The 26,504-nt window shown below is 43.3% G+C and overlaps 1 protein-coding gene across 1 annotated transcript; it reads right to left on the minus strand.

The window, feature by feature from the left end:
* Positions 1 to 24,533: 24,533 nt before the first annotated feature.
* Positions 24,534 to 25,597, minus strand: LOC114931582 (uncharacterized). Its single transcript, XM_085488222.1, has 2 exons — positions 25,271 to 25,597; positions 24,534 to 25,230 (listed from the first exon to the last, which is right to left on the minus strand). The coding sequence occupies exons 1-2, from the start codon at positions 25,483 to 25,485 to the stop codon at positions 24,534 to 24,536; spliced, it is 912 nt and encodes a 303-aa protein (XP_085344348.1). The 5' UTR covers positions 25,486 to 25,597.
* Positions 25,598 to 26,504: the final 907 nt, after the last annotated feature.

The following is a 26,504-nucleotide window of genomic DNA, read 5'->3' on the forward strand; positions in this document are numbered from 1 at the left end:
ATTTTTAAAAGGATTTTTGGAAAAAAAAAAATTTTTTGGTTTTTGGGGTTTTTTTTTAAAAATGGGGGCCGGGGCCTTTCCGGGGGGGGTTTTTGGGGGGGGGTTTTTGGGGGGGGCCCCCCCCCGGGGTTGGGTTTGTTTTTTTTTTTAAAATTTTTTTTTTCCCCCCAAATTGGGGTTTTTTTTTGGGGGTTAAAAATTTTTTTTTTTTGGTTTGGTTTTTTTTTTTGGGGGGGGGAAATTTTTGGGAAAAAAACCCCCTTTTCCAAAAAAAAATTTAAATATGGGCCCCCCCCCGGGTTTTTTTCCCCGGGGAAAAAGGGCCCTTTTTGGGGGTTTCCCCCAAAAAGGGGGTTTTAACCCCCGGGGTTTTTTTGGGCCCCCTTTTTTTAAAAAGGGGGGTTTAAATTTTTCCTTTTTTAAATAAAACCCTTTTTTTTTTTAAAAAAAAGTTTTTAAAAAAAAGGGGGGGGGAAATTTGGGGGGGGTTTTAATTTTTGGGTTTTTTTTTTTTTTTGGGGGGGGGGTTTTTTGGAATTCCGGAAATTTTTTTCCCCCCCCCCCTTTTTTTTTTTTTGGCCCCCCCCCCGGGGGGGTTTTCCCCCCCTTTTTTTTTTGGGAAAAAATTTTTTTTTTTCCCTTTTTTTTTAAAAAATTTTTTTTTTTTTTAAAAAAAGGGGGAAAAAAAAATTTTAAAATTTTTTCCCCTTTTTTTAAAAAAATTTTTTTTTAAAAATTTTTTTGGGGGGTTTTTTTTTCCTTTTTTTTTTTTAAAAGGTGGCCGTTTTTTGGGGGGGCCCTTGGGTTTTTTTGGGAAAGGGGGTTTTTTTCCCCGGGGGTTTTTTTTGGGGCTTTTAAAAAATTTTTTTTTTTTTTTTTTTAAAAATTTTTTTTTTTCCCCGGGGCCCGGGGGGGGTTTAAAATTTTTCCCCAAAATTTTGGGGAAATTAAAAATAAAAGGGGGGGGGGGGGGGGTTTAATTTTTTTTAAAAAAAAAATTTTTTCCCCCGGGGGGGGGGGGAAAAAACCCTTTAAGGGGGGTTTTTTCCGGTTTTTTGGGGCCCCAAAAAAAAAAAGGGGGGTTTTTTTTTTTTCCGGCGGGCCCCCGGGGGGGGGAAAAAAGGGGGGGAAGGGGGGGGGGGAAAAAAAAAACCCGTTTTTTTTAAAAAAAAGGGGGGGAAAGGGGTTTTGGCCTTTTTTTTTGGGGTTTTTTGGGGGCCTTGGGGGGGCCAAGTTCCCGGGGGGAAATTTAAAAGGTTTTTTTTTTTGGTTTTAAAGGGAATTTTTTTTTTTTCCCCCCAAATTTTTTAAAAAAAAAAATTTTTTTGGGGCCGGGGTTTGGGGCCCCCCCCCGGGGGGGGGCCCAAAAAATTTTAAAATTAAATTTTTTCCCCCCCGGGGGTTTTTTTTTTAAAAAAAAAAAACCCCGGGGGTTTTTTTAAAATTTTTTTTCCCCCCCCCAAAAATTTTTCCCCCCCCCAAAATTTTGGGGGGGGCCCCCTTTTTTAAAAAAAACCCAAAATTTAAAATTTTCCCAAAAAAATTTTTTAAAACCCCCCCCCGGGGGGGGTTTTTCCCCCAAAAAGGGGAAAAGGCCCCCCTTTTCCCCTTTTTCCCCGGGGTTTTCCACGCCAAATTATAAAATTTTTCCCCCAAAAAAAAAAAAAAAAATTTAAAAAAAAAACCCCCCAAATTAAAAAAAAAAATTTAAAATCCCCCCTTTTTTTTTTTTTTAAAAAATTTTTTTTAAGTTTTTTTTTAAAAAAAAACCCCGGTTTTTGGGGGGTTTGGGGAAAAAGGGGCCTTAAAAACCCCCCCCCCCTTTTTTTTCCCCCTTTTTTTTCCTTTTTTTAAAAACCCTGGGGGGGGGTTTTTTTTTGGTTTTTAAAATTTTTTTTTTTCCCCCAAAAAAAATTTTTTTTTTTCCCCCCCCCAAGGCCCCAAAAAAATTTTTCCCCTTTTTTTTTAAAATTTTTTTCCCAAAATTTTTTCCCCCCTTTTTAATTGGGGGGGGTTTTCCCAAACCCTTTGGGTTTTTTTAAACCCCCCCCTTTTAAAAAAAAAAAAAATTTTTTTTTTGGGGAATTTGTTTTTCACCCCTTTTTTCCCCTTTTTTTAAAAAAAACCCCCCCAAAGGGGGGGTTTTTTTAAAAAGGGGGGGGAAAAACCCCCCCCCCAAAAAATTTTTTTTTTTTTTGGGGGGGGGGTTTTTGGGGAAAAAAAGGGGGTTTTTTTTTAAATTTAAAATTAATTTTTTAAAAAATTTTTTTTAAAAAAAAGGGTTTCCCTTTTTTTTTTTTTAAAAACCCCCCCTTTTTTTTTAAAAAACCGGAAAAAATTTTTGGTTTTTTTTTTTTAACCGGGGGTTTTGGGGTTTTTTTTCCCCCCAAAAAAAAAAAACCCCCCTTTTTTTTTCCCCCTTTTTTTTTGGGGCCGGGGGGGGGGGAAAAAAAAAAGGGGGGTTTTTTTTTTTTAAAGGGTTAAAAAAAAAAGGGTTTAAAAAAAAAAATTTTTTTTAAAAAAATTTTTTAAAAACCCCCCTTTTTTTTTTTTTTTGGTTTTTTTTAAAAATTTTTTTTTAAAAAACCCCCCCAAAAAAATTTTTTTTCCCCCCGGGAAAAAAAAGGGGGGTTTTGGGGGGTTTTTTTTTTAAAAATTTTTTTTTAAAAAAAAATTTTTTTTTTAAAAGGGAAAATTTTTTTGGGGAAAAAATTTTTGGGGGGTTTTTTTTTTCCCGGGGGGGGCCCCTTTTTTTGGGGGGGTTTTTTTTGGGGTTTTTTTTTAAAAAATTTTTTTTTTTCCCCCTTTTTTTTTTTTTTTAAAAATTTTCCCCTTTAACCCCCTTTTTTTTTTAAAAATTGGGGGGAAAAAAACCCCCCCCCGGGGAAAATTTTTTCCGGGATTTTTTTTTGGGGGGAAAAATCAAAAAGGGCCCCCCCCTTTTTTTAAATTTTTTTGTCAAAAATTAAATTAAAAAAAACCAAAAAAATTTTCAATTTGGTTTAAAATTTTATTAAAAATTCCAAAAAAAAATTTTTTTTCCCTTTTTTTTTGGTTTTTTTTTTTCCCTTAAAAAAATTTTTTTGGGGTTTTAAAATTAAACGGGGGAAAAAAAAAAAAACCCCCCCAAAAAAGAGGGGTTTTTTTTTTTTTGGGGGTTTTCCGGGTTTTAAAAAACGGTTTTTTTGGGGGTTTTTCCAAAAAATTTTTGGGGGGTTTTGAAAACTTTTTTAAGTTTAAAACCCCAAAAAAAAAGGGGGGTTTGGGTTGGGTTTTTTTCCCAAAAATTTTTTAAAAAAAAAAGGGGGTTTTTTTTAAAAAAAAATTTTTTGGGGCCCCCCCCCCCCTTTTTTAAATTTTTAAAAAAAACCCTTTTAAAAGGGCCCCCCTTTTTCCCTTTTCCCTTTTTTTTTTTTTGGGCCCCCCCCCCTTTTTTGGGGGGGCCTTTTTTTAAAAAAAGGGGGAAAAAAAATTTTTTTTTAAAAAATTTTTTTAAAAAATTTTTTTTAAAAAAAAAAATTTTTTAAAAAATTTTTAAAAATTTTTTTTTTGGGGGGGGGGGCCCCTTTGGAAAAAAATTTTCAAAACCCGGGAAAAGGGGGGGGTTTTTTTGGGTTTTTAAAAAAAAAATTTTTTTTTGGGGGGAAAAAAAATTTTTTTTTGGGGGGGGCCCCGGGGAAAAAAATTTTTTTTTTTTTTTGGGGTTTGGGGGGGGGTTTTTTCCCAAAAATTTTTTTTTTAAATTTTTAAGGGGGGGGGTTTTTTTTAAAACGGGGGGGTTAAAAAAAGGGGGGGAAAAAATTTTGGGGGCCCTTTTTTTGGGGGGTTTTTCCTGGAAATCCAAAATTTTTGGCCTTTTTGGGGGGGTTTTTTAAAAACCCTTTTTTGTTCCCCCCCGGGGGGGGCCCCCAAAAAAAAATTTTTGGGGGGCCCCCGGGAAAAATTTTGGGGTTTTTTTCCAAAAAAAAAATTTTTAACCCCTTGGGGGTTTTTTTTTTTTTTTTGGGGGGAAAAACCCCCGGGTTAAAGGGGTTTTTGGGGGGGGTTTTTTTAAATTTTCCCAAAAAAATTTTTTTTTTGGGGGGGAAAAAATTTAAAAAAAACCCCCCCCCAAAATTTTTTAAATTTAAAAAAAAATTTTTTTAAAAAAAAAAAGGGGGGGGGTTTTAAAATTTTAAAAAATTTTAAATTTTGGAAATTTTTTAAAATTTTTAAAAAAAAAAAAAAATTTTTTTTCCCCTTTTTTTTTTTAAAAAAATATTTTTTTCCCCTTTTTAAAAAAAAAATTTTAAAAATTTTTTTTAAAATTTTTTTTTTTTTTTTTAAAAATTACCTTTTCCCCGGGAAATTTTTTATTTTTTTTTTAAAAAAAAAAAAAAAAAAAAAGGGGGAAATTTTATTAAATTTAATAAGGGGGGGGGGGGGGGGGGGGGGAAAAAAAACCCCAAAAAAAAACCCAAACCAAAAATTTTTTTTTTCCAAAAAAGGGGGGAATTTTTTTTTTAAAAAAAAATTTTTTTTAAAAAAAATTTTAAATTTTTTTTAAAAAAAATTTTTAAATATAAAAACCCCCCTTTTTTGGGTTTTTTTTGGGAAAAAAACCCTTTTTAAAAAAGGGGTTTTTTTTTGTGGTTCCTTTTTCCCCCCGGGTTCGGGGTTTTGGGGTTTTTTTGGGAAAATTTTGGCTTTTTTTTTAAAAAGGGGGGTTGCCCAAAAATTTTTTTTGGGGGGGCCCCCTTTTCCCCCTTTTTGGGGGGGGGGGGGGGGGGGGGGGGGGGGGGGGGGGGGGTTTTTTCCCTTTTTGGGGGGGGGGGGAAAAAGGGGGGGTTTTTTTTTTTTTTAAAAAAAATTTTTTTAAATTTTTTTTAAAATTTTTTTAAAAAAAACCCCCCCCCCCCCCCTTTTTTTTTAAAAAATTGGGTTTTTGTTTTTTTTCCCTTTTTTTGGGGGTTTTTTTTCCCCTTTTTTTTTGGGGGGGGGAAAAAAACCTTTTTTTTAAAAAACCTTTAAATTTTTTTTTTTTAAAAAAAAGGGGTTCTTTTTGGGGTTTTTTATTTTCTTTTTTAAAAAAAAATTTTGGGGGGGGTTTTTTTTAAAAATTTTGGGGTTTTTTTTTTTTAAAAAAACCCTTTTTTTTTTTTTTAAAAAAAAACCCCCAATTTTCTTTTTTTTAAAATTTTTTTAAAAAAACCCTTTTGGTTTTTTTTTTTTAAAATTTAAGTTTTTTTGGGGGGAAAAGGAAAATTTAACTTTTGGGGTTTTTAAAAATTTTTTTGATTTTTTGGGGCCCTTCAAAATTTAAATTTTTTTTTTGGGGTTTAAAAAAGGGGGGGGGGGGGGGTTTTTTTAGGGGCCCCTTTTTTTAAAAAACCCCTTTTTGGGGGGTTGCAAAAAAAATTTTTTTTTTTTTTTTTTTGGGGGGGTTTTTTCCCCAAATTTTAAAAAAAACCCGGTTTTTTTTTTTAAAAAATTTTTTTAAAAAAATTTTTTTTTTTTGGGGGGCCCCCCAAATTTGGGGGCCCCCCGGGGGGGAAAAAATTTTTTTTTGGGGGGGGGGGGGAAAAGGGGGGGTTTTTTTTTTTCCCCTTTGTTTTTTTTTTTTAAAGGGGGGGGTTTTTAAAAAACCCCCTTTTTTTGGGGGTTTGTTTTTTTTTAAATTTTTTTTAAAGGTTTTTTAAAAAAATTTTTAAAAAAAAAAGGGGCCCGGGCCTTTTTTTCCCCCCTCTTTTTTTGGGGGGTTTTTTTCCTTTTTGGGATTTTTGGTTTTTTTTTTTTTTCCCTTTTTTTGGGGGGGGGGGGGAAAAAAGGGTTCCCTTTTGGGCCCCCCCCAAAAAATTGGCCCCCTTTTTTTTTTTTTTAAAAAAAAAAAAAAAGGGGGGGGGGGAAAACCCCGGGGAAAAAAAATTTTTTGGGGGGGAAAAATTCCCGCCGGGCTTTTTTTTTTTTTTTAAAACCCCTTTTTTTTGGGGGGGAATTTTAAAAATTTTGGGGGTTTTTCCCCTTTTTTGGAAAAAAAAGGGGGAAATTTAAAAAATTTTTTTTTTTTAAAAATTTTTTTCCGGGGGGGGGGGGGGTTTTTCCCCCTTTTTGGGGGGGGTTTTTTTTTGGGGGTTGGGCCGGACCCCCTTTTTCCTTTAAAACCCGTTTTTTGGAGTTTAAAAATTTTTTTTAAAAATTTTTTTTCCCCCCTTTTTTTAAAAAAAAATTTTTAAAATTTTTTTTTTTGGGGGTTTTTTTTAAAAAAAATTTAAATTCTTTTTAAAATTTGGGGTTTCCCGGGGTTTTTGGGGGTTTTTTTTTTTGGAAAAAAATTTTTTTTTTTCCCCCCCAATTTTTTTTTAATTTTTTTTTTTTTAAAACCGAAGGGGGTTTTTTTGGGGGGGGGGAAAAAATTTCCCCGGGGGGGGGAAAATAAAAAACCTTTTTTGGCTTTTTTTTTGGGGTTTTTGGGGTGGGGGTTTTTTTTGGGGGGGCCCCAAAAAAAATTTTGGTTTAAATTTTTTTTTTGGGGGGAAAAAACCCCGGGGGGGGGGGGTGGGAAAAAAAACCCGGGGGTAAAAAAAGGGGGGGGAAAAATTTTTTTTAAAAAATTTGGGGGGGAAAAGGGTTTTTTTGGGGGGGGGGGAAAAAATTTGGGGGGGGGGGAAATTTTTAAAAAAATTGGGGGGGAAAAAAAAAAATTTTTTTTTTTGGGGGGGGGGAAAAAACCCCAAAGGGGGGGGGAAAAGGGGGGGGGGGTTTCAAAAAAAAATTTTTTTTTTTGGGGGGGAAAAAAATTTTTGGGGGGGGGGGGGGGAAAGGGGGGGTTTTAAATTTGGGGGGGCTTTGGGGGAAAAGGGGGGGGGAAAAAAAAAGGGGGGGGGGGTTTTTTTAAAAAAAACCAATTTTTCCCCAAAAAAGGGGGGGAAAAAAAATTTTTTTAAAAAAAAAGGTTAAATTTTTTTTTTATTTTTTTTTTTTTAAAAAAAGGGGCCGGGAAAAAACCTTTTTCTTTTTAAAAAATTTTAAAAATTTTTTAAAAATTTTTTTAAATTATTTTTTTTGACCCCAAAATTTTTAAAATTTTTTTTAAAAAATTTTGGGAAAAGGGGAAAAAAAAGGGGAAAATTTTTAAAAAAAAAAATTTTTTTTTTGGAAAAAAGGGGGTTTTTTTTTCCCCCCTTTTTTTTTTTTTTTAAAAAATTTTCAAATTTTTTTTTTAAAAAAAAATTTAATTTTCCAAATTTAAATTTTTCCCCGAGGGGGGAAAAATTCATTTTTAAAAATTAGGGGGGGTTTTTTTTTTTTAAAAATTTTTTTTGGGGTTTTTCCCAAAGGGAAAAAAAAATTTTTAAAACGAAATTTTTAAAAATTGGGGGGGAAAAAAGGGGTTTTTTTTTTTTTTTTTTTAAATTTCCGGAAAAAAAAAAATTTTAAAAATTTTAAAAAAATTTTTAAATTTTTTTAAAAACGGGGCCCAAAAAAGGGGGGGGGCCTAAAAAAAATTAAAATTTTTTTAAAAAAGGGGGGTTTTGGGGGGGGAAAAAATTTTAAAATTTTTAAAAGGGGGAAAAATTTTTTTTTTTTATTTTTTTTTTAAAAAATTTGGGTTTAATTTTAAAAAATTTTTTGGTTTTGGTTTTTTGGGGGGAAAAAAAAACCCTTTTTTTTTTAAAAAAGGGGGTTTTAAAAAATTTTTTTTTTAAAAATTTTTTAAAAATTTTTTTTTTTTTTTTTGGGGGGGAAAAAAAGGAAGGGGGGGAAAAAACCAAAAAAAAAAAAAGGGGTTTTTTGGGGGGAAAAAACCGGGGGGGGGGGGGAAAAAAAAAAAAAAATTTTTGTTTTTTTAAAAAAAAAAAAAGGTTTGAAAAATTTAAAAAAAAAACCCAAAAAAAAATTTTTTTTTTTTTTGGGGGGAAAAATTTTTGGGGGCCCAAAAAAAATTTTTTTTAATTTTTTAAAATTTTTTTTTTTTCCCGGGGGGGGTTTTTTTTTTTTTTTAAATTAAAAAAAAATTTTTTTTTTTTTGGGGGGGCCCGAAAAAAAAATTTTTTCCCGGGAAAAAAAACCCCCCTTTTTAAAAAATTTTTGGGAAAAAAAGGGGGAAAAAAAAAGGGGGGGGTTTAAGGGGGCCCCTTTTTTCCCCTTTTTTTTTTGGTTTTAAAGGGGAATTTTTTTAAAATTTAAATTTTTTTTAAAATTTTTAAAATTTAAACCCAAAATTTTAAATTTTTTCCCGGTTTTTTTTTTTTTTTTTGGAAACCCTTTTTAAAAAATTTGGGGTTTTTTTTTCCCTTTTTTTTTTTTTTTTGGAAATTTCCTTTTTTTTTTAAAAACCTTTTTTTTAAAAAAAAAAAAAATTTTTTTTTTTTTTTTTTTTCCCCCTTTTTTAAAAAAATTTTGGGGCCCTTTTGGGGGAATTTTTTTTTAAAAAGGTTTTTTAAATTTTTTTGGGGCCCCAAAAAAAGGGGGGGGGAAAAACCGGGGTCCTTTTTAAAAATTTTGGCGGGTTTTTTTTTTTTTTTTAAAAAAAAATTTTTTTTCCCCTTTTTTTTGGGTTTTTTTTTTTTTTTTTTTAAAAAGGGTTTTTTTTTAAAACCTTTGGGGGGGTAAAATTTTTTTAAATTTTTTTTTTTTAAAAAAGGGGGTTTTTTGGGAGATAAAATTGGGGGGTAAAACGAGGGGAAGGGGGGTTGGGGGGGGGCCCCCCTTTCCCCCTCAAAAGCGGGGGGGGGCCCCCCCAAAACCCAAAAAAAAGGGGTAAATTTTTGGGGGAAAATTCACTTCCCCCAAAATTTGGGGGGAAAAACCTTTCCCCCGAATGAAGATGTGGGGGAAAAAGGGGGGGGTTTTTTCCCCCACCAAAAGGGGGGAAGGGGCCCCAACCCTTTGGCCAGAAAAAAGGGGAAACAAAAAATAGGAAGGGAAAAAATGGAAATGGACCAGGGGGAAAACCCCAAAAACCCCCCCCAGGGGTACCCCCCCAAAACAAGGGGGGAGAATAAAAAATCCCTAAAGGGGGGGGGGGGGAAAACTGCCCCCTCTCCAGGGGGAAACCCCCGGGGTTTCCCCGATCCCACAGGGGGGCGCGAGGGGGCCCCCGGGAAAAAAGGGGAACCTTTCCCCCTTGGGGGGGCCCCAAAAAAAAAAGGGGATATTGGGGGGTGCTCGATCAGGGGGGTAGGGCGCCCGGGCCCCCCAAAATAGGAAAATTTCTTGGGGAAAAAAGAGGCAAAAGCCCCCGGAGGAAAAAAATTTTTGGCCCCCCCAAAACCCCCGGGGAAAAAAATGGAAAGATAAAAAAGGGGGGGGGAAAAAACTTTTCCCCCCCCTAAACCCCCGGGGGCCCCCCCAGCAACCCCAAAGGCCCCTTTTTCCAAAAAAAGAAAGGGGGGGAAAAAAAGGGGAGGGCGAAGGAAAAACCCCCCAACGGGAAAAAGTAGGCCGAAAAGGGGGCACCCCAAATTTGAAAAAATAAAAAACCCCAGCTCCCAAAAAGAGAGAAGGAAAAACAAAGGGCCCCGCCTCGGGATAGGTTTTTCGAAAAAGGGAAAACAGAGGTGCAGAGGAAAAAAAGGGGGGAAAAAAAGGGGACAAACCCCCCCCCCCCCGTTAAAAAAAACCCTAACCCCAAAAAGGGGCCCCAAAAAAAGGGGGGAAAGCGGATCCGAACTGTCCCCCCCGGAAAAGTAAAAAGAAAACCCCCGGGGGGGGTTTATGAAAGTGGCCAGGAAAAAAGGGCATCAAAGGGGGTAAAATTAGAAGAGGAGTAAGGGCCCCCCCAATATCGAGTTTTGGGGGGAGGGCCCACAAAAAAGGCCAATTTTGCCCAGGAATGAAAGGGGTGGGGGGGGAAAAAGGTGCCGAGTACGGTCCGAAAAAGGGGGCTAAAATTCGGGGGTGGTAACGATTCAGCCCCCGAATCAGAGGGAGTACCTTAATGGGGAATTTAAGAAGGGGGGCTACCCCCCCCGGGGGTTGGGGAAAAACCCCGGGGGTTTGGAAATAGGGGGTTGGTCCTACGGGGGGCAAAATCGCATAAAAAAACAGGTCCATAAGGTCGAAGGGACTCCCCCCGGTGAAAAAAACGGGGCAAACCCCTCAATGCTATAATTTTTGGGGGGGGACATGTCCGCGGGGGTGCCCCAAAAAAACCCGACCGCAGCGGAAAAATTTTCCGTTGGGTAAAGGGGAACGGGAGGGCTTGGGGGGAAAAAAGGGCCGGGTTGGCGGACAAAGGGGGGCCCCCCCAACACAGAAGGGCAGAGGGGGACCGGTCCAAAAAAACAAAAAGGGCTTTTTCCTAAAAAAGGGGGCCCCCCAAAAAGGAAGGAAAAAGTGGCCTCCCGGCCCCCCTCCCTGGCCTAGAGAGGGCCCCCAAAGGAAAAAAGGGTACTCAATCCGGGGGAAAGGGAAAAGAGAAGGGGGGGAAAACCCCCGGGAAAGGGAGGAAAGAAAACAGGTTTAGGAAAAGGGAAAGGGGGGCCCGCCGCAAGGATTGACGGGGCCCGCAATGCGACAAAAGAGGAGGGCTGTAAAATTTTAAGGCCAATGTAACCCCCGGGGCCCGGCCCCCAACTTTTTCCCAACCATGAGGAAAAGGGATTGGGGGCCGGGGTTTAGCCGACCCAAAAATCCCCGACGTGGTAAGCATCATGGCTTGGGGAATCCCCCAAAAAAGGGCCGCGTAAATCCCCCCCGGAACCTTTGAAGTGGGGGGGGGACAGTGACGGTCAAGGGGGTCCCCCATCGTTTTTGGGGGGTTATCCCCCCCCGATTTTAGAATGAGGAATTCTGGGGGACTGCACCCCCAAAGGGGGGGCAGTTTTGAAAACCACCCCCCCCCAATATGTCGCCGGGGACTTAAACGAAAAGCGAGGCTTGGGGCCCCCGCAAAAAGACGGCGGGGCAGACGGGTTTTTTGGTGGGGGCGGAGTGGGCCCTCCCCCAACAGGGGGAGGAATCAGTTTTGGGCAGGAGGGGGGGGGGATCTAATTGATTTGGGCCTCCCCTGCCCGGGTTGGAAGCGGGTGGAGGGTGCGGGGAGCAAAAAAAAATCGACCCTAGGGTTTAAGGTTTCCCTCAGCGCTTCCCCCGCGGGAATTTAAAAAAAACCGCCGTATGAGAAACTGTCCCGAAGGGGGGACCCTTTTAAAAACTGGGGCCAAACGGTTCCCGGCCCCCAAACGAGGGGGGCCCCGTGGTTCGTGGAGAACAAAAGGGGGCAAAAAGGACAAAAAGGGGGGGGCTGCTGCGTAATCAGCACGCGTGGACGCACCCTGCCCCCAAAGAAGAAATCCCCCCCCAAAAGTTTGGTGGTCGGAGGGGACGGAGGCGGGGGCCCTCCGCGGAAGGGGGTTTGGTAGAAGGGAAAAATGGGGGGCAGACCAAAGGGTTTGGCGGTGGGACATCTACAAAAAGAAAGATGACCTACGCGTCCCCTAAGGAAGGAAAGGCAGGCCTGGGGGGAAACTCCCCCCTTCCCGGGGGCAGGCCCTGGGGGGCCCCCATAAAATGTATTTAAAAAAAGAAAAAGGGGGGGGCCCCCCCCCCAAAAAGTCCTTGGGCCCCCAATTTTTTCGGCCAATGTCGACACCGTTCCCGGGAAAAAGGGTAAACTACCCAATTCCGGACGGGATGGATGGGGAGGGAGGCCTGGGGGTACGGAAAAGGGGGCTCCCCGATGCCCAGGAAATAAACCGGAAAAGCCCCCGGGTCCTGATCATAACGGGGAAAAGGTTGGGTCTCGCCTAAGGGGGTTGCCCAACCCCTCGGGGTGATAAAGAAGCCTGCGGGTTTTTTTCCCCCCAAAAGGGGGAAGGAGGTAGGGGGTTTCCCCCTTCCCAAAAAGGGGGAAGCCAGGGTGTTCCCCGGATTAGGCCAATTTTCTTGATAAAGAGGCGGGTAAAATTTAGAAAATAAACGGACCCCCCTTGTTTTTTATTTTGTCCCGGGAAGGACCAAATCTAAGCCAGGATCAGTATGGCTTCCGGGTCGGACGATCCACAATAGATGCAGTCTTGCGGGTTCGTTCGATCGCGGAGGCCAAAATGGAGGAAGGCGGGGTGCTGATGGCGGTATCGTTGGATATATCCAACGCTTTCAACACCCTGCCATGGCACCGGATAGGGGCGGCCCTAAATCACCACGGGGTCCCCCAATATCTGGTGTCGATCCTGGCGGATTATTTCCGGGACAGGCAATTGGCCTACACGGACAGAAATGCCGAAGAACAAAGGCGTCATATGACGTGCGGGGTTCCGCAAGGGGTCGGTACTCGGGCCCCTGCTGTGGAATCTCGCATATGACGCCGTTCTTCGGCAGGCCCTCCCCCCTGGCTGTCACACCGTGTGCTACGCGGATGACACGCTTGTGATGGCCGGGGGGAACTCGTGGGAAGAGGCGACCGCTCGAGCAGAACTCGCGGTGAACCGCGTCGTGCGTTTGGTTAGGCGGATGGGACTTAAAGTGGCGCCCCAAAAGACCGAGGCCATCTTTTTTCATAATGGCTCTCGCGGGGCGCCACCAAAAGCCCGCATCCGCGTGGAGGACACCCCAATAGAGGTGGGGGCCTGTTTGAAATACTTGGGCCTCCACCTCGACAACAAGTGGACCTTCCAGGAACACTTCCGCCGCATATCCCCCAAAGTAGAGAGGGCAGCGATGGCTCTGCAACGCCTGCTGCCCAATCTCGGGGACCGGGCGGGAGTGTGAGGAAGCTAGTACGCTGGGACGGTACACGCCATGCTCCTGTACGGGGCCCCTGTATGGTTTGAACGCCTGGAGGCTACCCGCAGCACAAAGAATGCCCTAAGGCAAGTGCAGAAGCGGGTAGCCAACAGGATATGCAGGGGCTACCGTACGGTGAGCTGGACGGCGACGGGGGATGCTCTTCGGAGTACCCCCCGTGGAGATGCTCGCCCGCATGTACGCGGAGGTATACACGCGCACGCGTGCGTACCAGCGGGCGGGCATCATCCTGACAGATAGTCTCTGGCGTACAGTGAGGGTCCACTCCCGACGGGCGCTAATTCAAAACTGGAAGAAGGCCCTGGCAGATCCAACACTGCCAGGGCAGCGCACCATCGGGGCTATACGGCCCTGTCTAGAAAGTTGGCTAGACAAGGGCCAAGGGAGGGGTGTCCTTCCACATGACGCAGGTGCTCACCGGACATGGATGTTTCGGTGAGTACCTGCAGAGGATAGGAAAAGAACGCACGACGCGGTGTCACCATTGCGGCCACGAGCGGGACACCGCCCAACACACACTCGCAGAGTGTGTGGCTTGGGCGGATGAGAGAACGGAGCTCGTGGCCGCAGCGGGAGGAGATCTGTCATTGCCCTCACTCGTGGGGGCAATGACAGAAAACGAAGAAGTATGGAAGGCGTTCTCCTCCTTCTGCAGCAAAGTCATGCTGCAGAAGGAGGAGGCGGAAAGAGAGAGGGAGAGAGCAGGAGAAGAAGAGGAGGTAGGCGGGGACGTCCCCCCTCTTTCCTCGGCATCGGCGGGTCCGCCCGTTCGTGGTGCCGGGGATCGGGGGGGGGGCGCCCTCCGCGGGCAAAGGAGAAGAGGCCGACCGAACGGCGGGGATGTGCCCCGCCCCCTGCCTCCCCCTCCCCCTCCTACGCCACCGTCGGGTCCGCCCAGTGGGGGCGGGGGGGGCCGAGGGGGATATGCCCTCAGAACGAGGAGAGCCAACATAGGAGGAGGGATCCCCCCTCTCCTTCCGTGCCGTCGGCGGGAGCACCCGTTTGCGGCGGCGCGGTTCGGGGGGGGGGTCGGCCCCAACATACCCGCGTCTAATATAGACGCGGGGTGAGGTTTCCGGGGGGGGACCCGGGACATCTAAGTTCTGGGACCCCCCCCTGGGGCCTCACGTGAGCCGGGCGTGCGGGCGTGACCCCCCACTCGGGGGGTGCTTTCGCGCGTCCGGTAGGGTAAAACCCCCTCGGCTGCGGCCGATTCCCAACTCCCAAGATAGCGGAGGGAGTCGCAGCCGGGGGGGCCAAGGGGGGCCACGTGTCCCCGCCGGGCAGGCTTTGCCTGTCCGGTCGGGGCGCCTGGGTCCCCCTCTGTGAGGACGTGACGCGCGGGGCCCTCTCGCCGGGAGCCACGAGGCACCGGCGGGAGGGCAACGTCGTCCACGGAGGGGGTTTCTCTCCTTCTGAGAGAGACCCCCTGGTGAGGGCCTCCGGGGCGAATGCCGAATCCCCATTCCCTTCGGGAGGGGGAGGGAGCACCGCTCCGGAGGCGGGGGGTGGCGGCTCGAGCGGGACACTCGAGCCGTGACTCCGCCCCCCAAACTCTTTGGGAGGGCGCGACGTGGGGTTGGTACCGCCCTGCGTCGCAACCGCGAGGACCCCGCACGATGCATTCGCGGGGGGGGAGAGTGTCGCCTTCCGCGACACTCCTCCAAGGAGGGATAAGGCGGGGGGACGGCGAGACGGCATGGAATCCTAGCATCCTCCCCGTCCCCCATAAACGCCCGAGAAGGTATCCGCAGTGGGTTTAGTGAGGTATGTCTTGGGCCCCCTGACCGATCCATTCGTGGATCGGCCAAGGGGAACAAGAAGTCCCACATAACCATCCGCTCTCTTCCGGAGAGCGGTGGTATCCATGAGGATTCCCACTGCGTCAAAAAAAAAAAAAAAAAAAAGTGCGACTGTACTGTTCGGTGTCGCGCAGAGAACTGACGAACTGAATTCGGGACTGTTCTGAGGTCCTTCGTTTCGGCGGCTCGGGCCTGCGGCGACCGGGAGAGAGGGAAGCTCTCTGGAGTAGGAGATCTTTCAGGAGCCGTGGTGGGAGATCGTTAGGCTCACGGAGCGCCGTGCTGTGCTACTAAACGGAGTTAGGAGTCATGGCCGGCTTTGGCGCGCTTTTCAAATAGCGCTTAAGGAACTTAGAGTAAACGAAAAAATTTATACGGCCGGACGTGACACTATAACATCAAACGACCTGGAGAAATGGAATCCACAAATATTACTATTCCTCAGACATATAACGACTTACACCAGCATCTATATAACCTTTTTTTTTTTTTTTTTAAGTCAGGAAATTTGCCTAAACCAAACTTCGCCGTCCTGACCTCTGAGGGAGGGTCAGGAGGCTTCGTGGTGGATTCCCGCCCGTAGTATCCCGAAGGACTATCGGACGGGGTACCGACCTAAAACCTGACTGAAGCCCTTGGTCGTATGGGTATTGTCCACCGCGGAACCGCGTGAGCATTACTTCACGGTGGACAACCCGACCGGCGTCCTATAGGAGGACACATCCCCCGAGAGGATACTACAAGTATCCCCCCGGAGAGGACATCCCTTGCCCCGAAAGGGCATCGAGGGGAGCCGGGCTACTAGCTCCCCCCCGGACTTCCCTGGGTCGACGTGCTATGGGATCGGGGCCCTCACCCCTCTCCCTGCCGAACCCAGTAAGTGAGGTGACCACAGTCACCCACCCACACACAAATAAACGTCACAGGACGTTACAAAAGACTAACAGTGCACGACATGTACACAACCACAATGGAAACATATTAATGGCCACAGGCCCAGCCCTCTAGGGGCCCACAGTAAGGCACTATGGCCAATCACAGTAAAGGTGGGAGGGTTGTTACTCCCACCTGTAACAAAAGACAACAAGGCAAGGACGACATAAACTTGACGCGGGTGAAGAGGCCGCGGAGTCACCTCTCGGCAACCTCCCCCGGCACTCAGTCACCCATCGCCGCAACCTACGACATAAACTTGGCGGGGCAGGGAGACCACGGAGTCACCTTTCGGCAATCTCCCCGGAACTCCTCGCACCCACCGCTACACGCTACGACAAACAGAAGACGAAACCAACACTAAACATCGGGGGCAGTACTGCAGCCCGGCACGGGGGAGCCGCCTCTCCGCGACCTCCCCCGCCCCCGACTACAGTCTACCTCCGTCCATCCCGGACTCTCGGGAGATCCCCCATCGGGGCGCCCCGGAGCCTGCGCGCGCTCGGCAGAAGGCGTACCCTTCCGACGCCTTTTGGGAAGGACGCGCACGCGAGCGCAAGCAGCCGATCCGCAGCGATGCCCCGCCGGCTTACCCGCCGACGCACAGGAAAGGCATCGGGGCGGCGCCACACAGTTGGCCGCCTTGTGCCCCGCGCCACCACATCTGTAGCAGTGACCACTGCGATCCACCTCGGCGCCACAGAAATTGGCCGAATGGCCAAACCCATGGCACCGATAACATTGAAGGGAGCGGCGAGCCAGATGGATAACCTCCAATGTCTCCCACCCCCCCTCAATCGATATCCTCTTTGCGGTCAGAAGCTTTCGCGCCACTCTGACAGGGCAGCGCAACCAAATCGTGCCGTTGCACGAATTGGGAAACAATTGGATTTCCCCGGCCCTGATATCCTCCACTCGGCAACCCCCGAAACTAGCAACTTTCTCCAATATTCTCTGCCTCTTTACAGAGAACATTGGGCCCCTCAGTCGGACATCCTCCATCCGTGTAGGGCGGCCAACCCTAATTCCCTCTACTTCTGGGAAGACATCCCTGAGCTTAGTCGCGAGTGTATCCGCCCTCGACGCCGAGTCTTTTCCGGGAACCGACAGCAAAATACTGCCGGTTACCCCTCTTCTCATTCGCATCGAGCTGATATTTAAGCCCTTTACGTCGATCTTGGATTTAGCCTACGAAAGAACTGAGGCATATGATCTCGCCTCCATTCCCCCCCGAATCGTCAGCGAAATCACTGACGCGGAGGGGGGGCGAGAAGGAACCCCACCTACCTTCCTTTCCCGAGTAGGTCCCTCCTTAGAGGCACCCTTCTCTGCACGCTCCTTCGTCCGGGGGAGTCGTCTGAGCCCTCTCCCACGACGTCGCCTCCTCTTCCCATTGGAGACTCCAGGACCAGGGGCATCCGCCAGAGTCTCCGCAAGAGCGGAAACGGCAGAGCCCCCAGGCACAGAGCCAACCACACTGTAGCATTCATCATCCACACCTTTCATTTACACTCTACACTTTTATTACACCTTACACTTTTCACTGCACTTTTACACTTTTTACATCTTTATACATTTGTAATAACTTCAATTCATTAATATACATAATGTTTTTAAGAAAAATCAATATTTCCATAACAACACATTCATTCATTTATTTGTTACATATTAATTCTTTTTGTTCTTTCGCTTTATACTTTCAATGAATAAACATTACTTTTTCAAAGATCTGGTGAATTTATTTATAAGTCGCTACATTTTTGGTGACCCCGACGTGATATTAAACCCGACGTGATATTAAAGCCGACGTGATATTAAAGCCGACGTGATATTAAAGCCGACGCATTTTAAAGGCTGATGCGGAATAAGTGCCAAGTGATCGTCGTATTTGAAGTCTGCGAAATATTATCATCGCTTGGAAGAATTGCTGGATATTCTGATTTTAAGAGATTCATTCTCCGGATCTTTGAAACATCAGAGGCGAATTAGTCCTTCACGGAAATTCTCAAATCATTTTATCGGATTCCTGGAACAAGAGGAAAATGCCAATCGATAGATCACCAGTTAGACCCTGTTCGGATACACAGATTGATATGGATTTGGCGAGCGGATCAAATCAGGTTGGATCAGATAATATTAATATTTTACCTTCTCAAACTGGACATCAGGTGAGTGATCCTATGTTACAAATTCACTCAAATGAGTTTCGTTTATTAAAACTACCGACTTTCTGGCATAAACAACCTAAACTCTGGTTTGCTTCTATTGAAAGTGAGTTTACGGTTTATCGAATTCGATCAGATGATATTAAATATAGTTCTGTCATTCGTCATCTTGATGAACAAGCCTTAGTAAACATATCTGAAGTCATTGAAAATCCACCTGAAACAGATAAATATAATTATTTAAAGAAAATATTAATAAATCGCTTTACGGATTCAGAGGAAAAACGTTTGAGACAAATATTAGCTGGAATTGAACTTAATGATAAAAAGCCTTCGGAATTACTTCGAGAAATTCGTCATTTGTCTGGAGGATCTTTAGCAGATAGTGTTTTGCAAATGATTTGGCTTCAACGCTTACCACATAGAATTCAAACGACTTTAGCCGTAGTAGAAGATGTTCCTCTTGTTAAACTTGCGGAATTAGCCGATAAAATTGCTGATCGGGACGGCGGTTTGCAAGTCGCGGAAGTTTCCAATAATGCAAGTAATAAATCTTCGGATTTCGCGGATTTGCTACGAAGAATCGAAGCTCTTGAAGTTTCTCGTCGTCGAGATCGTTCCAAAAGCCGGTCTAGAGAGAATAGAAGATTTAGATCGTTATCGCGTAACAAAGACAAATCAAATAAAGATATTAAAGATACATCAATTTGTTTTTACCATAAGAAGTTTGGTGATAAGGCTAAACGATGTACTTTACCTTGTTCTATGTCCAAAACATTCTTGGCTTCACAGGAAAACTAAAAACGCCGCTTAAGACTGAGGCTGCTTACGACGGTGTTTCTAACAATCGCCTCATTATTTTCGACAGACATTCAAATTTGAATTTTCTTGTCGATACGGGCGCTGATATATCGTTGTTACCTAAAAAGGTTTTATTGAAGCCGTGGCATACTAATTTAAAACTTTTTGCCGCAAATGGTACTCAAATTAATACTTACGGTTCTAAAACTTTAATTTTGAACCTCGGTTTAAGGAGAGAATTCAAATGGAAATTTTGTGTCGCGGATATTCAACGTCCTATTTTAGGCGCCGATTTCCTTTGTCATTTTAATCTCCTAATTGACATTAAAAACAAGAAATTGATTGATAATGTTACCGGTCTTATGAATACTGGAAAAATTCAAGAAGTTGCACATTTGTCAATTTTTACCACATCTCCTGATTCTGTGTACCACAAATTTTTAACCGAATTTCCAGGACTCACCCGTTTTTCTCTAATTTCCTCGGTAAAAACACATGGTGTTGAACATCATATCGTTACGGAAGGTTCTCCTAAATTTTCGACTCCCAGAAGACTTACTCCTGAGAAACTTAAATGTGCCAAGGAAGAATTCAAGTCTATGATGGAGCAAGGAATTTGCAGGCCTTTAAGCAGCTCCTGGGCAGCCCCTCTACATATGGTACCTAAAAAGGAACAAAATTCTTGGAGACTGTGTGGTGATTATCGTGCACTCAATTCAGTGACTATCCCGGATCGTTATCCCTTACCTCATATTCAAGATTTTTCTTTTTCACTTTTTGGTAAGAATATCTTTTCTAAAATCGACTTAGTTAAAGCGTACTATCAAGTACCCGTCGCTAAAGAAGATATTCACAAAACAGCTGTCACTACTCCATTTGGGCTTTTTGAATTTGTCGTAATGCCTTTCGGTTTACGAAACGCAGCCCAAACTTTTCAACGGCTCATGAACTCTTTACTTAATGATTTGAGTTTTGCCTTTTGTTATCTTGATGACATTCTTATTGCTTCTAAAGATGAGAAAGAACATATTGCTCACTTACGCATTATTTTTGATCGTCTTCAACAAGCTGGAATGACAATCAATGTCGCTAAATGTCTTTTCGGTCAAAGCGAGATTTCTTTTCTTGGTTACTTAGTTTCTAACCAAGGAGTTAAACCTACATCCGAAAAAGTGAAATCAATTATTGATTATCCTAAACCTAAGACACTTCATGAATTACGCAGATTCTTAGGAATTATCAATTATTATCGTCGCTGTCTCAAGGATGCTGCAAATCATCAAGCTCTGTTAACAGAATATTTAAAGGACAGTCGCAAGAGGGATAGAAGAATTATTTCTTGGACTAAAGAAGCGGAATTAGCTTTCGAGTCATGTAAAGAAGAACTTTTACAAGTTACTACCCTTTCTCATCCTGCTCCTCATGCTCCTCTTATTTTAACTTGTGATGCTTCTGACTTTGCTGTTGGTGCATCACTTGAACAGTCTATTGACGACGATATCAAACCAATAGCATTTTTCTCAAAGAAACTAGACAAAGCTCAAAGAAATTATAGCACTTATGATAGAGAACTTCTTAGCATTTATTTGGCTATTAAACATTTCAGGCATTTTGTTGAAGGAAGACAACTGATTATCAGAACTGATCATAAACCTTTGATTTTTGCTTTCCGTCAGAAATTGGATAAAGCGTCACCAAGACAGATCAGACAATTAGACTTTATTGCTCAATTCTCTACAAATATTACCTATATTTCTGGAAAAATGAATTCAGTTGCTGATGCTCTGTCAAGAATTGAATCTATTTCAATGCCTATTATAGTTTCTTTAGAAGAACTTGCTAATTATCAGAAAGAAGATGAAGAACTTCAAGTTTTACTTTCTTCAAATTCTTCACTTCTGTTGAAGAAACTTATTCTTTCAGGATCAACCATACCTATTTATTGTGATTGCTCTTCGGAATTAATTCGTCCATATGTTCCTAAACTCTTACGCAAGAGAATTTTTGATGTTGTTCATGGACTCGCTCACCCCAGCGGCAGATTGACATCTAAACAATTACTACTGAAATTCATTTGGCCTTCTTTGAAGAAAGATGTGAAGGAATGGACTCGAACTTGTCTTTCATGTCAACGTGCGAAGATTTCAAGACACACCAAGAATTCTCCAATTAAGATTGCAATTCCTGATCAACGCTTTCAGCATGTGCATTTAGACATTGTTGGACCACTTCCTATTTGTCAAAATTACCGTTATTGTCTTACTATGATTGATCGTTTTTCCAGATGGCCTGAAGCTGTTCCTATTTTTGAGATTTCTGCTGAAACTGTTTCTACAACATTTTATTCACATTGGGTAGCACGTTTTGGTTCTCCTATCAGCATTACAACAGATCAAGGTCCTCAGTTTGAAGCAGCTTTATTCAAAGCTTTAACAAACCTAATTGGATGCCAAAGGATTAGAACTTCTGCTTATCATCCTGCTTCAAATGGAATTCTGGAAAGATGGCATAGGACTTTGAAAGCAGCAATTATGTGCCACGAAACAACCAACTGGGTAGAATCTTTACCTTCAGTTCTTTTGGGATTACGTTCGTGTTTCAAAGAAGATTTAAAAGCTTCACCTGCAGAACTTCTTTATGGATCCACTCTTCGTATTCCTGGAGAATTTTTCATTGAAGAAGATTTTCCTGCAGATCCTGAAATCTTTCTTGAAAAACACAGGATTCATATGAGGAATATCAGATCATCTCCTACAAGTCATCATTGCAAAAGATCACCTTTTGTTCACAAGAATCTTTTTGATTGTACTCATGTTTGGATTCGAGAAGATACTGTTAGGAAGTCACTACAACCTCCTTATTCTGGCCCTTTTCCTATTGAGAAACGTATCTCTGATCATTTATTTGCAGTTAATGTTTCAGGAAGAGTTGTCAATATTTCGACAGAACGTCTCAAGCCAGCCTTCATTCCTAGAACTTCAGATTCTACTGAACTTTCTACCAGATCTTCAGCTCCTGTTCCTGCTATTTCAACTCCTGTTCCTGCTATTTCAACTCCTGTTCCTGCTACTTCAGCTCCTGTTCCTGCTACTTCAGCTCCTGTTTCTGCTACTTCAAATCCTTCTTCTTCTGCTACTGTTGGAAAAGCTTTACGCACCTACCCACTAAAGAAGAAGAAAGTCCATTTCGCAACGAATATCGTCACTTGTGGGGGAGTACTGTAGCATTCATCATCCACACCTTTCATTTACACTCTACACTTTTATTACACCTTACACTTTTCACTGCACTTTTACACTTTTTACATCTTTATACATTTGTAATAACTTCAATTCATTAATATACATAATGTTTTTAAGAAAAATCAATATTTCCATAACAACACATTCATTCATTTATTTGTTACATATTAATTCTTTTTGTTCTTTCGCTTTATACTTTCAATGAATAAACATTACTTTTTCAAAGATCTGGCGAATTTATAATATTTATAAGTCGCTACCACACCACCACCGACACTCGAGACAGGCGCGCGTATGGGATCCACTCCGTAGACCGGAGTGGGCCCATCCCGCCCCCCAAGCTCTGACCTAATAGCGGCCACCACCGAAAGCGATATGTCGTCCCTCAAGTCCCCGAAGCGACGATCCAGAAGGGACGACACATCAAGCGCCGTAAAAGGGCGATCCTCCGCAACCACAGCCCCAGATTCCTCCGCCAAACTAGGCGGGGACCTCTCAACAGAGGGCAGACGAAGCCGCTTCTTCCTTGCGCCCTTGTCCATGGCGCCTTTACCTGAAAAGTAAAATGCCTCGATGTCCGGAATCGCAGAGCGAACAAACGCAAGCTCCTCCGTGAGGCGCTCCACTTCGCGTTCCTGGGCCGAGATACGAATCCTCAGGCCCTGGTTCTCACTCCTGAGAACATCCATGCGAGGATCGGCCTCCGAAGAGGTCCTCGCCACGACTTCATCGAGGATGCCACCCAGCTTCCTTGAGGAGGCTATGAGCTCCTCGGCCATGAAATCTTCAAGGCCAGGGAGACCAGCCACCCTCTCCACTTGGGTGACAAATCTATCCGCCAGTTTCCGAAGCTCCACAGTAGTGAACCCCCGCAACTCTGCACGGTATACCACGTCCGGCGGAGCAACATCCTTGCCAATCGCAGTAAGAGTTGGTCCCAGGGAGGGGTCCAACACTCTACGCGCATACGCAAGCCTCAGCTCATCACGCTCAGCAGCTGCCAGGCGTTCCTTGGCTTGCGCAAGATTGACATATTCGCCCGTTGTTTTAGGGCGACCTCGCTTTTCCGCGCCGCACTTACCTGGAGGCTTCTTTCGGGGGTACTGCCTCCTGCCCATCAGCAACCTCTTATCTAATGGAGCCCAGGTCTTGTCCCTCTTACTTTCCTCATCCTCTGTAGAACTCGCCGATGGCAGAGATATAAAGGATGGCTCCCCTACATCCGCTCCTCGTCCCCACTATCACCCCTCACCTTCTCCGGTGAAGGGAGAGGCTGAGAGTCACTCTCCTCTTCAACTGTTTCTCCAGTCAGTGATTCTGCGGTACTAACCGCGATCACAGGTTCGAAGAACTGCACACAAACATGTTTGGCGCAGAACCTCGTTTCACTACGCGAACACTCCCGGAAAAAGGACGTCCATACATTTCGCGAGGTCCTTATATTCGTGATGAGCCTGATAGCTCCGAACCACTTTATTCAGAAGGACTCGGCGAATCTGCGCAGCAAGTTCCTTCTGGTCTACACTCCGGTCACGATTCCTCCAGCGTAACGCTAGATTACGCAACCGATCGCGCACAGCAGTCCACTCATTCCTCGGCACTGTAGCAGTCCAGTCTGCAGCCCCAGCCGGCAAAGCTGCAGACGACCTGTCGTACGATGACGACATGGAGGGAGCCAGGCCTACACCCCCCCCCCCCCACGCCGGTTCCCGGTACCCGAACCCGGGACGTTCTCTTCTTTTTCCGAACTCATCATGATACTGAAAAAGAAATTGGTTTTTTCTGTCAGGGGTTTTCCTTCCCCTTAGGAAGTTGCCTTACTCAGCTAACGGGGCCTCCCCCCCGGGTGTTATCTTCGGTGTTTTCCTTCACCTAGTGCAGTGGACAAGTCCTTTTTAGGGCCTGCACGCCCATCACACCCCGTTCATCCATCACCACACACTCCAGCTCGGGTACCTCGGGATTGCGACACCCGTACACTACAGGGATGAGTCTGTAGTGCCCCTGAGGGAAGCATCTATATAACCTAGAACAAAACCCTAGGTCAACGTCGGGTTTTATTCTCAAATAGGAGGGGAGATGTAACGTCCAGACAAATTTCAAAATTTCAATCTTTTTCAAAAATTTATCCTTTAACATATTAGTCATGACAATCTCTAACCTACATGAAAGACCGGTATTAACAAATATTTAATCACATATAATTACTCATAAGTTAAAACATGTTTTCTCACAAATGACAATGGGAATAGCTACCCACTTTTAAGGGAGGGGTATGCTAATTTCGATGGAAAAAAGGCATGTTTTTACGATTTTTTTTTGGCGAAACAGATAATGTTACTTTATTTATTCAATTTCCATGTAATAATACAACATTTGAAGAGTAACTTGCTAAATTTTCATCGAAAAATATCGAAAAATACGCGAGTGACAACGAATTTCCGGAGGCGCTTCTAAAAAGTAGTTTGGCGGTGATCATTATAACTCGTAGTAGAATTATCTGAAACCAAAAAATAAAAATGGATTCGTTAAAGGAGATGTTTTTCGAGGTAACGCTGGGAGAAATTTTTTTTTTATTTTTTAATTTTTAGTAGCACTTTGAAGCCAAAATTCTGATTTTTGGTGCAAAAAATCGAGTTATTTGTTTTTGTAAAATTAACAATTTTTAACAAATCAAAAAAAGCTCCCAGGAATACCTGGTAAATGTTGTTAAGAAGCAGTGTGCCAAATTTCAGAACAATTGATCGAGTAGATTTTGAGTTATCGTGATCACGAACTTCGAAAATGGCAAGTTTGAGAAAAACGCTTTAAACTTTTGCACACTAAAAATTTCGAAATAAAAGTCGATAGTTCTTTTATACTCACACAGAATCATCGATACCAGGTCCATACAGCAAGGCGTTTTCATCCAGAAGATCCAGAGCATCTTTTTGTGTTTGTCTCCGCGAAACTCTCCCTTCTTTACTGTTGTAGACCGCTTTCTCGTCTCCTCTAGTAATTCGCAAATCGTCAACTTGTCGCGCCCATTCGTGAGAACTAGGGCCTGTACCGATGTGCATCTCTTTCATGAAGGCCAACAGGGCAATAGAACCTTTATTAAAAGTACAAGCAGCTACATTAGCTGCAATTTGTACGGTTGTAGAGGTTCCACTGTATGCCTTTGGAGAGATTTTCCATATTAGCTGATTGAGGCTTTTGTTATTGTTTTGTGTAAAACCTCCAAGACATCGCTGCAACAGTGCGTCCTTGCTCAAGTCCTCATAAATGGGCTTCATGGCTTCCAGAACTTTAGAAGGAAGAGCTGCGTAGCTGTGTTTGAATGATTTTAGAGCATCTGCAGCTGCAGCTTTTTGCCACTCGCACCAGGAATCTTCGCCGCTCGGGCATTTCTCGTGCTGTGGGTTTTTGTCGTTTGAACTGTAGTGGTAGTATGTCGCCCATATATCATTTTTCATCTTCTGAACTGAATCGGAATTGCGTCGAATGGCCAATCCGTAGTAAACAGTTAATTTGTCTATCATTTTGCCTGTTAATTGTTCTTTTCCAGACAGGATTTTTTTTTATGGTTTTTCCGGTTTTGGTCGTTGTAACAACTACTGTCTTGTTTACCAGATCACGCAGACGCGTTCCCATGCGTTTCTGCACATGTCCTACGCATTCCTTTTTATTTATTACAAAATCTTCACCATAAGGGTTTGCGTCAATAACGCCGCTGTACGTCTTCGAATCGCCATCTCCAATGTAATTACGATATTTCACCCCAAGAGTTTCCAAAGATCGTTGGAACATTTCTACGATTGCTGCTACCTCCATGTTTCCAGACGGTCCGACGTGGTTGGCTTTGCATTCTCCGCTACTAACATGTTCTTTGTGCCACTCTTCATATTCAGCAGTACTGGATTTATTTTCCCAAGTTTTACATCGTTGGCAGAAGCTGCTTTTTACTAAAATGTCAAATACTTTGCCAGTATGAAATCCAATGAGAGAAGCAACGCCAAATAACGAAGCAAACCCTCTTTCTTCCATGTGCCGTCGCCTGATACAGTAACTTCTGTTGTTTCTTCTAAATTATGCGTTTTACACATTTCTTTTTTTTCTTCTTCTACGGCCGATGCAAAAAACTTCTTGGCAACATTTGTTGTATATTCACACATTTCATCTACAAACTTATTATATACTCTTTTCGTTAAAAAAGCACTAGCCAAGTCCATTAGTCCACACAATTTATTGCACCCGGCTAAGCCTAAGCCTAATACTCGCATTGCAAAAGCGAATCTTAAATTGACATCGTATTTTCCAGAATCTATTCTTGTAGAAGATGGAATATAATGAGGCGATGCACAGCTTTTGCATGTCATTTTGATATTAAAACCGAGTCCTTCTTTTTTGCATGATGTGAAATTGACTTCTCCATCACACTTTTTACATTTCACTATAGTAGAGATTGTTGAAAAAACCAAAACAAAATCTACTATCCTATAATGTTTTTGGAGATCTTCTTCTATTTCAATAGCGGGACGATTTTTAATTTTTTTCGACGACGAGCTGCCAGCTGTTACTTCATCGTTTTTACGCTTTTGTGGCGGTATTATTTTTTTTACTCGGTTCAAATACTTTTTACCGTATTTACGATCATCTCTAGTCACTTTTCGAGGCATTTTTAATAATAATAAATACACTCAGTAACAGTTCAAACACAAACACAGTTCAAAATGCCCGAAAATTCAACGAACTCGAACGATAACAGTCAAATTTTTCGACTCACTTTCTACCGTTCAACACGACATACAGCGAACAACTGATGTATATACCATGTTTTCAATGCACACAAG

Source organism: Nylanderia fulva, unplaced genomic scaffold, assembly GCF_048542155.1.
Source record: "Nylanderia fulva isolate GAGA-0341 unplaced genomic scaffold, ASM4854215v1 Scaffold655, whole genome shotgun sequence".
Lineage (NCBI taxonomy): Eukaryota > Metazoa > Arthropoda > Insecta > Hymenoptera > Formicidae > Nylanderia > Nylanderia fulva.